Consider the following 13949-nt stretch of genomic DNA (forward strand, 5'->3'; position numbering starts at 1 on the left):
TTGTTTTTTTGTTTTTTTAGTAGAGACGGGGTTTCTCCATGTTGGTCAGGCTGGTCTTGAACTCCTGACCTCAGGTGATCCGCCTGCCTTGGCCTCCCAAAGTGCTGGGATTACAGGCATGAGCCACTGCACCAGCCAGCAATAACTTTCTAAACCTGACTTAGCCATATGCTGAGGATTTTTTCCAAGAGTTACCTTGGATTTATTTATTTTTATTTGTCTACCTATTGAATCGTCCTACTTTCAGAAGTGGAACTGAGGGAAGAAATATGTTTCATTTCTCCCCTTGTTCAGAATTTAAATTTTCTATTCTATTTTAAGTTATTTATTCTTTAAAGAATAAATTTATTTTCTTTAAAGTCTTTTTTTTTTTTTTTTTTTTTTTTGTGGCACTCTTGCTGTGTCTCCAAGGCTGGAGTGCAGTGGCACAATCTTGGCTCACTGCAACCTCTGCCTCCTAGGTTCAAGTGATTCTCATGCCTCAGCCTCCTAAGTAGCCCAGGTTCAAGCGATTCTCCTGCCTTAGTCTCCCGAGTAGCTGGAATTACAGGCATGCGCCACCAGACCTGGCTAATTTTTGTATTTTTAGTAGAGACGGGGTTTCACTATGTTGGCCAGGCTGGTCTTGAACTTCTGGCCTCGAGCAATCTGCCCACCTCAGCCTCCCAAAGTGCTGGATTACAGGCGTGAGTCACCACACCTTGCCTAAAGCTTCTATATCTATAGAAATTTTCTATTCTGTGGGCTAATTTAGAAAAACAAAAAGTCCATGAGCCACTCACCCCTTCTCTCTCCCAAACTCATGTACCCTATTCATGTATCCACAAAAAGATGGTCATAATGTACATTTTGCCTAGCTTTTTTTTTAACCATTGCTAAAAATGTTTGCTTTGTACTTTATGGGGTTTGGGTCAGAGGAATAGCGTGCTTTTAAGGAGGAAAAACATTGAGTCATATTTTTAAATAGTCATCACCTTGAGAACCTCTGGGGACCATGAATAGCATCGACCATGTAATGAAAATCATTGTTCTATAATGTAACAGACACCATTTACAGTAGCGAGTATTCTTCATTTATTATTTTCTAATGCTTAGCTTCCTTCAGTTTTACTGTGCCCCATTAATACTTCATTGTGCTACTGTTCATCTGGGGCAGCCTCCCTGTGCATGCCATTTTCTAGATTGACTTCCATAATGGTAATTTCAGAAGGGTTTTAAGAAAAAGGATATAAGGGCAGAACGCAGATCAGGAGTTGCCAGTGGCTAAGGGGGATGTCGTGCAGTTGGAGACTCACAACAGGTCATGAGGAAACTTGTTAAGGGTGTTGGTGGAAATGTCCTATATTTGATTGTGGTCATGTTTATTAACAGCTGGATATATTTGTCAAAACCTATCAAAAGTATTTTAAGAGGATAAGTTTTATTCTGTGTAAAGTGTATCTCAATATACCTGGCTTTAAAAATAAATGAGTTAATAAAATTATCCATAGGTGGGGAAAGAGAATCGCTAACACCTCTCTTAATATATCTGGGGGCTGTGAAGCTCTTATATGTTTAATGACAAACAGATTTTTGTTCATGTTATTTGGAATAAGAGAGCTTTGGACTTGCATGAATACAATACTGCCATTTGGAGCTGTAAACATTTTCTGCCCAGTGTTAGAAACCCAAGGAAGAAAACTCTATTCATTGAGGTGTTTTAAAATTGATATTGATGTTTTCATTCAAATCTTCTTAAGTAAAGCCAAACACACGTTTAACAGGGCAAATTAATGTACATTTCAGGTAAAGTTGAAAAACTACCGTAGAAATTCCAAATTGTTTTAGAAATGCTTCAGATTAATAAAAAAAAGGCTTAAAGTACTTTAGTTTATCATATAAACTGAACCTCTATGATTTGATGGGCTTATTACTAATGTGAGACCAGAGAAAATATACAGTATTTTAGCAACTCTGTTCAAGTGTCAAGATATGATGAATAACATAGGCCATGCAATTCAAATGGTTCAATACATAGAAGGTAGCAGTTTATAGCACTTTTTTTCAAAGTATATGAGAATTCTGTTAGTTTTTTCTCCCCTTACTTTCTTCTTTGCATTTTTATCTCCATTTTGAGGAATATATTTTAGATTCTTTATGAATAGCCTCATTTAATAAGCAACTTTGCCTAAGAGCATTCTGTGTCAGTTTTGTAGTTAAGAAACCTTAAGGTGATGAGATGATTTAGTATGATGCACTTTATTAACAAGTCAAATATTAATATATATGCCCTTTTGTGTGTTGTAGATAAAAGCCATCATGGCTTTGGTTGCTGCTATCCTTTTGCTAGTGATTATCAGTAAGTATTTATTGGATTATTACTTCCTAGGGTATCATTTATTTTGGAGTTCATTTTAATTCCCTTTTATTTTCAGTTGACCTAGTATGTCTGAAGTCAGGATTGAATAATGACTTCTGACCTGTCTCAGGAGCTCTTAGAATCTATTGATCTCTGAAAATGCTCTTAAGTAATATGTAAAATTTTATGTGAATATGTATATGTACATCTTTATGGAGAGAGGGTCTATATCTTTTGTCAGATTCTCAAAGGGAACTCCTGTTCTGCCCCCAACCCTCACCCCCAAATCCAGGGCTAAGTGATTTGTTCAAGGCCAAATCTGGTTCCTATTACACTAAGGTCTAAAATACTCATTTTCTATTTATTATTAACTCTCAGGAATGGCAGTTTGCATTTTGTAATATTGTTTTGGAAGGATAAATCCAAATACGTTCTCCAGATGATTTTTTTTTGTTTGGTTTTTGTTTTGTTCTGTAGTTGAGCATAATTTCCATCATTAAAGCATGACTCCTTCCCGTCCTTTTTCCCTTAATGTTCTTTTAAAAATCAGATCATTTTAAATATCTCTTTTTCTTCAAGGCCTGTCTGCCTATGTTTACAGAGAGGTTTTATGACGTTTTGGGAAGTATCTAAAAATAATCATTTGAAAAATTATATTATGCTGTTATATTTTTAAACAGAAAAAAATGTTTTGTTACAAAGAAATACAGTCAGTCCTCATTATTCATAGATTCTGTGTTTGCAAATCCAGTTACCAGGTAAAATTTATTTGTAACCCCAAAATCAGTACTCATGGTGCTTTCACAGTCATTTACAGACATTTTCAGAGTAACAAAAAATTGTAAGTCCCCCAACCCACACATCCCTAGCTGAGGTTAAACAAAGCCATTTCTGCCTTTTTATTTCAGCACTCATAACATAAACATTCTTTTTGTAGTCTATTTAGTACCACATTTTCTGCATTGTTGTGCTTTTTGTTGGTGATTTCACTGTTTAAAATGGTCCCCACACATGGTGCTGAAGTGCTCTCTAGTGTTGCTCAGTACAAGAGAGCTGTGATGTGTCTTCATGGAAAAAATACACATTAGGCAAACTTTTGTTCAGGCATGAATTATAGTGCTGTTGGCCTTGAGCACAGTGTTACTGAATCAATAATACATATTAAATAAAGTGTCTTTAAACAGAAACACATATAAACCAAGGTTATGCATTGATTGACAAAAATGTAGTAGCCAGAGACTCACAGGAACTTAACCCTATATTTTCCCTAGAAGCAGTGGTTCCATATTCACTAATTTAGTGTTTGTAGTGACCTTATAGAAAATAATTACCTCAGAAACCAAGAATCAATCATGTATATATAGTGAGCAATTGGAAAATGTGAAATATTAATAACAAAAAGAAAAATTCAACTATAATCTTACAACAGAGATAGCTACTAATATAACTATTATATATACTTCTCTTTTCCTATTAATATACAAGCATGTTTTTTAAAAAACTAAGACTATATTATATGTACTTTCTAATAAATATATTGTGACTATTATCCCAGGTTATCAAAATTTTTAGTAATATTTTAACAGCAGATACAAGCTATGGCTATGCCATTATTTATTTAAGATGCCAATGTTAGACATTTAGGTTGTTTTATGATATTTTTTGCTTCTCCTTTCCCATTGATTATTTATTACCTCAGATAAAAGTTCAGTCAATCCTCATTACCCATTTCTAAAAGTAGACACAACTACATTTAGGAATATTGCTTCAAACATAGCATATATACCTGATGTTGATATATTGCTTTTTTCATGTTTTCTCTTACAGTTCTTATAGTCATGAAATACCGTACTTGATTTGATGACAGAGATCTTCATTAAACAAGATCTGGGACAGTAATAAAAGATTGCTGCATAATTTAAATGAAACCTATGTGTATATAACTTTCAAAACTTCTTTTTCAAGAAACTAAGAGGCAAGTATCACTTCAAATTGGAACGTTGAGAATGTCCAATTATCTTCTCCCTTTCTAAAATGTTCTTTTAATAATTATGTTTAAGGCAAAGAGAACTAGCCTCTATTTTTCCATATTTCAAGGATCTAATTTGAAACTAGATACTTGCCAGTTCATTATTTGTGTATATAGTTAAACACTGATTATAATATTTCATACTAATATTTTAATGGCATAAGGACTTGCATTATTGCATTAGGGAGCGGGTCATGCTGGGGGTCAGGAAGCCTGTGTAGAGTACCAAATTATATGCTGAAAGAGATGCATAACCATTCTGTCAATATTTGCAGAAATATAGTTCCTTTCATATTACAGTTGTTTTGCAAGCAATTTCCACATTTATAGGTGTAACAAAAGCTAAATGTTGTAAATGTTGTTGCCTTCAGGTATAACTAAAAACATTCCAGTAAATATATTTTTGACTGTGTAAGAGAATGTGTAGTAATTTTTTTGGCATTTGGATTATGGAAATGGAAATTTTTAAACAGTGTGAAAAAACATGGTATGGCATCATAAAACTGGAGATAATAAAGTTATTGAAGAGTGTCATTGGAGTATTTGAAAATGACCAATATATAGCTGCCAGTCATGGTCCAGTCTGTTTTCTGTTAAACTCCAATAAAGAGAGACCAGTCAGTCCTAATGTGAGTAAATGAAATTTACAGGTAACTTACTCCTTAATTTTATTTTAGTTAATAGCCTCTAACTTCCAACTATCATCTCATTTACCAAAAGTACAAAAAGTAGCAAAACCATCTATTAATACTTTGAATTTTATATCTTTGCATTTCCTGTTCATCCTTGAGGAGATGTATGTTGCACAATCAAATTTTGCATCAGCCAACAGTAATGAGTAGTAGAAAGTCAGGAACCTAGGTGTATATATATATATATATATATATATATATATATATATACACACACACACACACACATACATATGATAGTCAGTCGGTAACCAAATGCTAGAGAGTGACCATTAACCTAAGCCTGTTTTTATAATGAAAAAATGTGTTAACTTTAAAATATGCCAACCTCTTGTGTCTTTTAAACAAGTCAGAGTGAAAATACATTGTCCCCTAAGGTGTGGGGAGAGGAAGCTTTATAATAAAATTAGTGATTCTGCAGAAACTTGTGCACTGGATATCTTGACAATATGAATATAAAACTCCCTAAATTAAAAATAGGGTTAATAGAAATTATCAGTATTTAAATAGGGAAAAATGATTTTATGTTTATTTTATTTAGGTTTTATTTCTTTGGTCATCTTAATGCAAAATGAATAAAGCATAGAATCTGGGTTTGGTGTTTTTTTGTCTGTTTTTAAAATTCTACAGGATTATTACTAGGAGGCAAAAAATGCTGTTTAGAATGGAAAAAAATTTGAAGAGAGAAAGCAAACTGAGACACTCAAGACACCTGCAAGTTATCTAAGAAGATCTAAATAGAATTACTAAATTTTATAGTTTGCTTAGAGCATTTAGAAGGAGATAAAGGTCTTACATACTATAGTGTATTGTCTCTGGTCTCTATGCTCTTTGTAAATGTCAATTAATATAAACAGCATCTGAACTGCTAATAAATCTTTTAAGTTAAGATACCCAGAAAAATGAGCATTTTTAGAATTTCAATAGCTAATAATTCAGGAATGGAAATATTTTAACTGAATGGACAGAATCAGTCCTAACATTTGTATGTATGTCCTTTATTTGAATTGGAACTAGGCTCATAAGTGGTTAATTTTCCATTAGTTGATGTAGAAATCTGGTTTCTCCATAATATCTACAGTGAAGATGAAGATTACTTCTCAAAAAGTATCCATATTTCCAGTGTTTCTTTTAATAAAATATGCCACTTTTAAATAAATAATTACAAAATGTAAAATTATAAAATTTTTAAATTTAAATAATAAGTAACAGTAAAATTTTTTGACAATATATATGTCACTGTCTTTGTAATTTAAACATATTGCTGCCTGGGATATGGGTAACAGACTTATCACTCATGGAACTTTGTAGTAGTGATGGCTTGGTTTGTAATTCATCATTTCATCTTTCTTGGTCTTGATTAATCCTGAAATCCTTAAAATGGCTGGCATGGTTATGACTTTATTGTGGTAACCTTGGAGATATAAGCCCTCTTACGATCAAAAACAGAAGAAAAAAATATATTGTTCAAACTGATGCCAGGCCTACCTTTATTCCCTCCCTTAATTACTTTTTTTCTCATTCAGCTCAGATCATCCTGCACTTGAAAAATGAAGTTTTACCACCATCAAAACTATCATTATTTAACAACAAGTGAAGATCAACAGAAAAATTCAAGTAGCTTTGCAAATACTAGTTGATACTCAGTGAAATCACGTCACTATTTTGATGCCTGAATCCAACCTTTGTGATTTATGTTTAATTACAGAAGCCTATTGCCTTGCAGCAATTTTGTTGTTATAATACTGATTAATTGGTTACTCCTTCTTATTATAACTCAGTAATACCTGTGGTCATTTGGTTCCTCTATCCTGACAAAGTTCACTGGAAATTGCCCTCAGATTTTATAAACTGGGGGATTTCTTAATTAGATAAAAGTTCATTACTGAAGATGGAATATTATATAAGATGGAGGAAGGGTAATTAATAGACATGAGATATAGAAATACTTTGTTAGCCCTCCTATAGATTGCCTATTGTAGTCTTTCTGTGCATTTCAATAGTCTGTATTAGGAAATTATAACTTCAGCACTTTTGATAGCAAAAATTGGCATCTTTCAATTCTGTATAGTATGTGACTATCCTGTAAATGATAATATGTGTACAGACTGAGAAGGCAGGAATATAAAGAAATTGAAATCTCTCATTGCCGGTATACTCTAAAACATGCTTGATGCCTTGTCAGCATCATTGCACACATTGACTCTGTATTTACATCTGTATATACACTATGATTAGAAAATATGCAAGAAATTGTTTTTCCATGTTAAGAACAAATGCCATTAGAAGATGTCCCCTTAATTGTATTGTCAGAGTATTACTATGTCAAGGATGACTGTTCTGTTAACCTAATTTTGTGTTTGCACATGGAAATGTGATTGGACTCCATTTTTCTGTGAGTTGAGAGTAAGAGCATAAGTCAGTTTGAAAGCATTTACAAGTCTGTTTTAGAATGTAGTAAGGGCTGAAAGGTGCTCTACTTCTTAACTTGTTTTTTCCATGTTGTAGACAAATGAAATTTGTCTAAATGCTTTTGTCTAAAAATGCATTTGTCTAAATGCTTTAGATTGATGTAGGGTTTAGATCCTCTTTAATACTTTGAGATAGTCTTATTCTGATTTTTTTTTTCTTCTGGAAACCAAGTAGAATTAGGGATGGGAACACAAATGCATTTATTCTGGCTTCTGTTTTATTCCAAGAAGCTTCTTGGAACAAATCAGTAGGAATTGAAAAGAAAGCATGACCAACCCAATTACAGGGGATAAATGTAAGCTTGTTAAAGTAAGCACCACACCATGTTTCTGTCTCCCCAGCACCCAGCACAGTGCTGTGAACCTTGGCAGATGCTAGATAAATGTGTGTTGAATGAATGTGCCTATGAAGCCACAAAGATGCCACATGTTAGTATATCAGTGAGAGGTGACTCCACAGTGCTCTCTGGAGAAGCAATATGAGTGACTGGAGAGTGGGGCCTTTTGCTTTTGCCTGGATATAGGGGTGCTCTTCTACTGTAATTGGGTGTGGAAAAACTCTGGCTTTATGGTATTCCATTAGGTTCTTTTCATTTAAAGTAGTCTTAAAATCAAAGTATCCAATATTTTAAAGCCACAAAGTAGATTACATAATTAGCAGAGATTTTAGTCAGTAAAATGTTAGAAATCAAACTATAAGAAAATTCAAGCCCTTTATTTTGTGTCTTGGGTATATGTCATTATTTTAAATTCCACACTCCCTTATTTAATCACTTTGGTAAGTGCCTTTGATGTTTTGAAATGTATAGTGGGAGATGAGCAAATGTAAATGTCATGTGCCCTGTTCCCTAGCTTCTCAATTCCTCATAACCATTTTTACCAGTGTTGCAAAGTTTAGACCTTTGTGTTAATATCAGAAGTGTATTTGTAGCCCCTCCATAGTGAACAATGAAATAAACTATTTCATAGAAAACAAAAATTAAGCACTTTGGCTTATTCAATATGTGTTACCTGTTGCCTTAACTTCAAAGCATAGCTTATTTAACAATAACATCTGGATAATCACCCCTGATTTAATCTATCCTATTTTCCCAATAAAGTGCATGGAGGAAAAATAAGAAAAAGAAAAGGCATTCTTTCACCAAAAATTATGCCTGATACTGACAAAATCTAAGAAGAATTTCTTAGTGATTTTTAACTCAGTAAAGCAATGTCTTTACCTCAGTCCACAGTGTCTGTAGGAGAGGAAGGCAGGCAGTTTTCTCTTAAACTTACATGTCCCAATCAGAAAACCTGATCCTGTCCCTCAGCTGCCTGGTGCTTTAGGCAACCAGAGTAATGTTCATTCTCTCTAGCCTCCCTCCACCCACACACTAAACTGTGTCTTTTTGCTTTTGTTTCTGAGACAGGATCTTGTTCTGTCTCCCAGGCTGAAGTGCAGTGGTGCGATCACAACTCACTGCAGCCTCAGACTGCTGGGCTCAAGCAATCCTTCCACCTCAGTTCTCCCAAGTGGCTGGGACTACAGGCATGTACCACCATGCCCAGCTAATTTTTAAATTTTTTTTATAGACGGGGTCTCACTGTGTTACCCAGACTGGTCTCAAATTCCTAGACTCATGCTATCCTGCCTCAGCGTCCCAAAGTGCTACGATTACAGGTGTGAACCACCATACCAGGCCTTTATTGTCTTAATACTACAAAAAGCCATGGGAGGGGAGATGACATTGGAGGCACGTTGTACCCTGAGATAGTCTCCACAAATAAAGTGCTGTTGTTAGAAATGGAGACAGGAAGCAGCCTGGTAAGGGCACTCCGAGAATGATGGTGTTTAATACAATCCACCATTCAACAGATGAGAGAACCGGGCAGGAAGATCAGATACTACCTAAATCCAACAGAGTCATACTTAGTGTGTGCCCATCGAACACTAAAAACTGCTGTGGAGCAGTGACTATCAGCCTGCTTTTCAGCTGTCAGTATAAGAAGGGATTCTGACTAGTAAGCAAAGTTACAACTGAGCAGTCAGTGATAGTGCACTTACCCTATTTATTGAGTAATTGGGCCAGATCTCATCTGAGGATGTCTAAAAAGATGCACATGGACCTATGAGTAACATTGTAAAAACACAGAAAAGAGAACATCCTCCTGATCATTCCCAGCAACATACTAACTCTGTCTTCCTTAAAAAAACTCCGTCATTTCTCCACTCCCCCCGCCAAATTCCACTATATATATGTGTGTGTGTATATATATATAAAATATATGTATATATGTGTGTATATATACAAAATATATGTAAATATGTATATATGTATATGTGTATATATATAAAATATATGTATATATATGCATATATCTATATACACACACATCTACACATCCATCCTTTTTTTTTTTTTTTTTTAGAGGCAAGGTCTTGCTCCGTCATGTAAGCTGGAGTGCAGTGGCACAATCATAGCCCACTGAAGCCTTGAACTCCCAAGCCATCCTCCTGCCTCAGCCTCCCGAGTAGATGGGATTACAGGCATGAGCCAACACGACCAGCCCTCATTGCTATACATTTTTGATAATTGTCCTCTTCCTGACAAATACTTTCCTGTGGCAGAATTTAGAGAGGCAGAATAGTATATGAGTTGTATAGTAGAAATAACATGGATGTGCCGGGCACGGTGGCTCACGTCTGTAATCCCAGCACTTTGGGAGGCCAAGGCGGGCGGATCACGAGGTCAGGAGATTGAGACCATCCTGGCTAACACAGTGAAACCCCATCTCTACTAAAAATACAAAAAATTAGCCGGGCGTGGTGGCGGGCGCCTGTAGTCCCAGCTACTCTGGAGGCTGAGGCAGGAGAATGGTGTAACCCGGGAGGTGGAGCTTGCAGTGAGCTGAGATTGCGCCACTGCACTCCAGCATGGGCGACAGCAAGACTCCGCCTCAAAAAAAAAAAAAAAAAGAACATGGGTGCTGAAATCATGGGCTCTGGGTTGTTGTTTGTTTTTAGAGACGGGTTCTCACTATGTTGCCCAGGCTGGTCTTGAACTCCTGGGCTCAAGTGGTCCTCCCACCTTGGCCTCCCAAAGTGCTGGGATTACAGGAGTAAACTACCATGCCTGGCTGCAGGGAATTTTTTGTTTTGTTTTTGAGACAGGGTCTCACTCTGTCACCCAAGCTGGAGTACAGTGGCACAATCATAGCTCACTGCAGCCTTGAACTCCTGGGCTCAAGCAATCCTCCTGTCTCAGTCTCACTTGTAGCTAGGATTACAAGTGCATGCCACCACACCTGGCTCCACTCCATATCTTTACTCCTCTTTATAGTAATAGTCCTTGAAAGATTTCACTATACTTGCTATTTCCATTTTTTTTTTATTCTCCTCAACACTTCAGTCAAGATTTTGCCTCCACATTCCACCAGCCTTACTCTTGGGAGGTGCCCAGTGACCTATGTATTGCTAAATCCAGTGGTCCATTGTCAGTCCTGATCTCTGTGCAACAGCAGCATTTGATGCAGTTGATTACTCTCTTCTCCTTCATATATGCTTCCAGGGCTTTGTTTCTTCTTACCCTTATGGTTGTTCCTCCTGTTCTCCTCAACTCTTAATATTGGAGTATCCAGGATTCAGCTCTTGGTCCAGTGTTTACACACATTCCCTTAGAAATCTTACCTAATCTTGTCATTTGAAATCACATCTTTGTGCTGACAAATCTCAAGTTGTTGTCTCCCACTTGACTTCCCTTGAATTTGGAGTCATCTGGTACTCTTTTTGACGCCTTCATTATTTCAAGTTGAGCATGTCCCAAACGCATTCCAGTCTGCTTTCACAGACCTCCTCCACATGCATTCTGTCCCATCTCAGTTGATGGCAACTGAATCCTTCCAATTAGGCCAAAAACTGTGGAGTCATACTGACTCCATAACTTCTCTCTCAACTCACCTCTAATTCATCAGGAAATACTCTGGTGCTACCTTTAAAATATCTTTAGAATCTGACCAGTTCACACTGCCTCCATCGTGACCACCTGGTCCTCTCCTACCATCATCTCTTACCTAGAATACTGCAGTAGCTTTCTAACTGGTCTCAGGCTTCTACCATTCCCCCTCTCCCCAGAGTCTGTTCTCAACAGAATAGTGAAAAATTCTTTCAAAATGTAATCAGATCATGCCATTGCTTTGCTCAAAACTCTTCAGTGGCTTCCCATCTTCCTCGGAGTGAAAGCCAAAATTCTTTCCGTGGCCTACAGGGTCTCGTGATGCATCCCCAAGTCACCTTGCTGACCTCTGCCTTTGTCTTTGCCTTCCTTGCTGTGCTGCAGCCACACCAGCCTCTTTGCTGTTCCTCAGACACACCAGGTGTGCTCCTGCCATAGGCCTTGGACTTGCTGTTTCTCCTGCCAGAAAAGCCCTTCCTCCTCCTCAACCACTGTATGAAAGTCATTCTCTTGAATGACTTTCTCAAAATCTCCCTGAGTACACCATCCAATCCCTTTACCCTCTGTTTTTCCAGAGCATTCTAACATTCCAGAATTTTCTCTCATATATCCCAAACCACTCATTACAACAGCAGTTGTCACAGTGAGTGCTCACATAATTACTGAATGTATTAATTATGTTGAAGATGTGAAGGAAGATGGTAGTTTTGAAAATGATGTACCAGGAAGGAGGAGCCAAGATGGCCGAATAGGAAGAGCTCCAGTCTACAGCTCCCAGCGTGAGCAACGCAGAAGACGGGTGATTTCTGCATTTCCATCTGAGGTACCAGGTTCATCTCACTAGGGAGTGCCAGACAGTGGGTGCAGGTCAGTGGGTGCGCGCACCGTGCGCGAGCCGAAGCAGGGCGAGGCATTGCCTCACTCGGGAAGTGCAAGGGGTCAGGGAGTTCCCTTTCCTAGTCAAAGAAAGGGGTGACAGATGGCACCTGGAAAATCGGGTCACTCCCACCCGAATACTGCGCTTTTCCTACGGGCTTAAAAAATGGCGCACCAGAAGATTATATCCTGCACCTGGCTTGGAGGGTCCTATGCCCACGGAGTCTCGCTGATTGCTAGCACAGCAGTCTGAGATCAAACTGCAAGGTGGCAGCGAGGCTGGGGGAGGGGCGCCCACCATTGCCCAGGCTTGCTTAGGTAAACAAAGCAGCCAGGAAGCTCAAACTGGGTGGAGCCCACCACAGCTCAAGGAGGCCTGCCTGCCTCTGTAGGCTCCACCTCTGGGGGCAGGGCACAGACAAACAAAAAGCAGTAACCTCTGCAGACTTAAATGTCCCTGTCTGACAGTTTTGAAGAGAGCAGTGGTTCTCCCACTACGCAGCTGGAGATCTGAGAAAGGGCAGACTGCCTCCTCAAGTGGGTCCCTGACCCCTGACCCCTGAGCAGCCTAACTGGGAGGCACCCCCCAGCAGGGGCAGACTGACACCTCACACGGCCAGGTACTCCAACAGACCTGCAGCTGAGGGTCCTGTCTGTTAGAAGGAAAACTAATAAACAGAAAGGACATCCACACCAAAAACCCATCTGTACATCACCATCATCAAAGACCAAAAGTAGATAAAACCACAAAGATGGGGAAAAAACAGAGCAGAAAAACTGGAAACTCTTAAAAAGCAGAGCGCCTCTCCTCCTCCAAAGGAACGCAGTTCCTCACCAGCAAAGGAACAAAGCTGGACGGAGAATGACTTTGATGAGCTGAGAGAAGAAGGCTTCAGACGATCAAATTACTCCGAGCTACGGGAGAAAATTCAAACCAAAGGCAAAGAAGTTGAAAACTTTGAAAAAAATTTAGAAGAATGTATAACTAGAATAACCAATACAGAGAAGTGCTTAAAGGAGCTGATGGAGCTGAAACCAAGGCTCGAGAACTACGTGAAGAATGCGGTAGCCTCAGGAGCCTATGCGATCAACTGGAAGAAAGGGTATCAGCGATGGAAGATGAAGTGAATGAAATGAAGTGAGAAGGGAAGTTTAGAGAAAAAAGAATAAAAAGAAATGAGCAAAGCCTCCAAGAAATATGGGACTATGTGAAAAGACCAAATCTACATCTGACTGGTGTACCTGAAAGTGACGGGGAGAATGGAACCAAGTTGGAAAACACTCTGCAAGATATTATCCAGGAGAACTTCCCCAATCTAGCAAGGCAGGCCAACATTCAGATTCAGGAAATACAGAGAATGCCACAAAGATACTCCTCGAGAAGAGCAACTCCAAGACACATAATTGTCAGATTCACCAAAGTTGAAATGAAGGAAAAAATGTTAAGGGCAGCCAGAGAAAAAGGTCGGGTTACCGCAAAGGGAAGCCCATCAGACTAACGGCGGATCTCTCGGCAGAAACTCTACAAGCCAGAAGAGAGTGGGGGTCAACATTCAACATTCTTAAAGAAAAGAATTTTCAACCCAGAATTTCATATCCAGCCAAACTAAG

General features: G+C 38.0%; 1 protein-coding gene across 8 annotated transcripts in view; it reads left to right on the plus strand.

The window, feature by feature from the left end:
- Positions 1 to 8509, plus strand: part of VAMP4 (vesicle associated membrane protein 4) — a 42083-nt gene extending 33574 nt beyond the window's left edge. For 3 of the 8 annotated variants that reach the window (XR_676505.5, XR_010151793.1, XR_010151794.1), the window contains exons 7-9: positions 2287 to 2338; positions 4166 to 4313; positions 6586 to 8509. Coding sequence is in view for 1 of the 8 variants with exons in the window: in XM_009438253.5 (XP_009436528.1) it covers positions 2287 to 2338; positions 4166 to 4194 (81 nt within the window). In the remaining 7 variants the exon portion in view is untranslated. Of the gene's footprint in view, positions 1 to 2286; positions 2339 to 4165 lie in introns of all 8 variants that reach the window. The other 5 variants (XR_010151790.1, XR_010151792.1, XR_010151791.1 and 2 more) reach the window with 5 other exon arrangements.
- The last annotated feature ends 5440 nt before the right edge of the window (positions 8510 to 13949 follow it).

Source organism: Pan troglodytes, chromosome 1 (assembly GCF_028858775.2).
Source record: "Pan troglodytes isolate AG18354 chromosome 1, NHGRI_mPanTro3-v2.0_pri, whole genome shotgun sequence".
NCBI lineage: Eukaryota > Metazoa > Chordata > Mammalia > Primates > Hominidae > Pan > Pan troglodytes.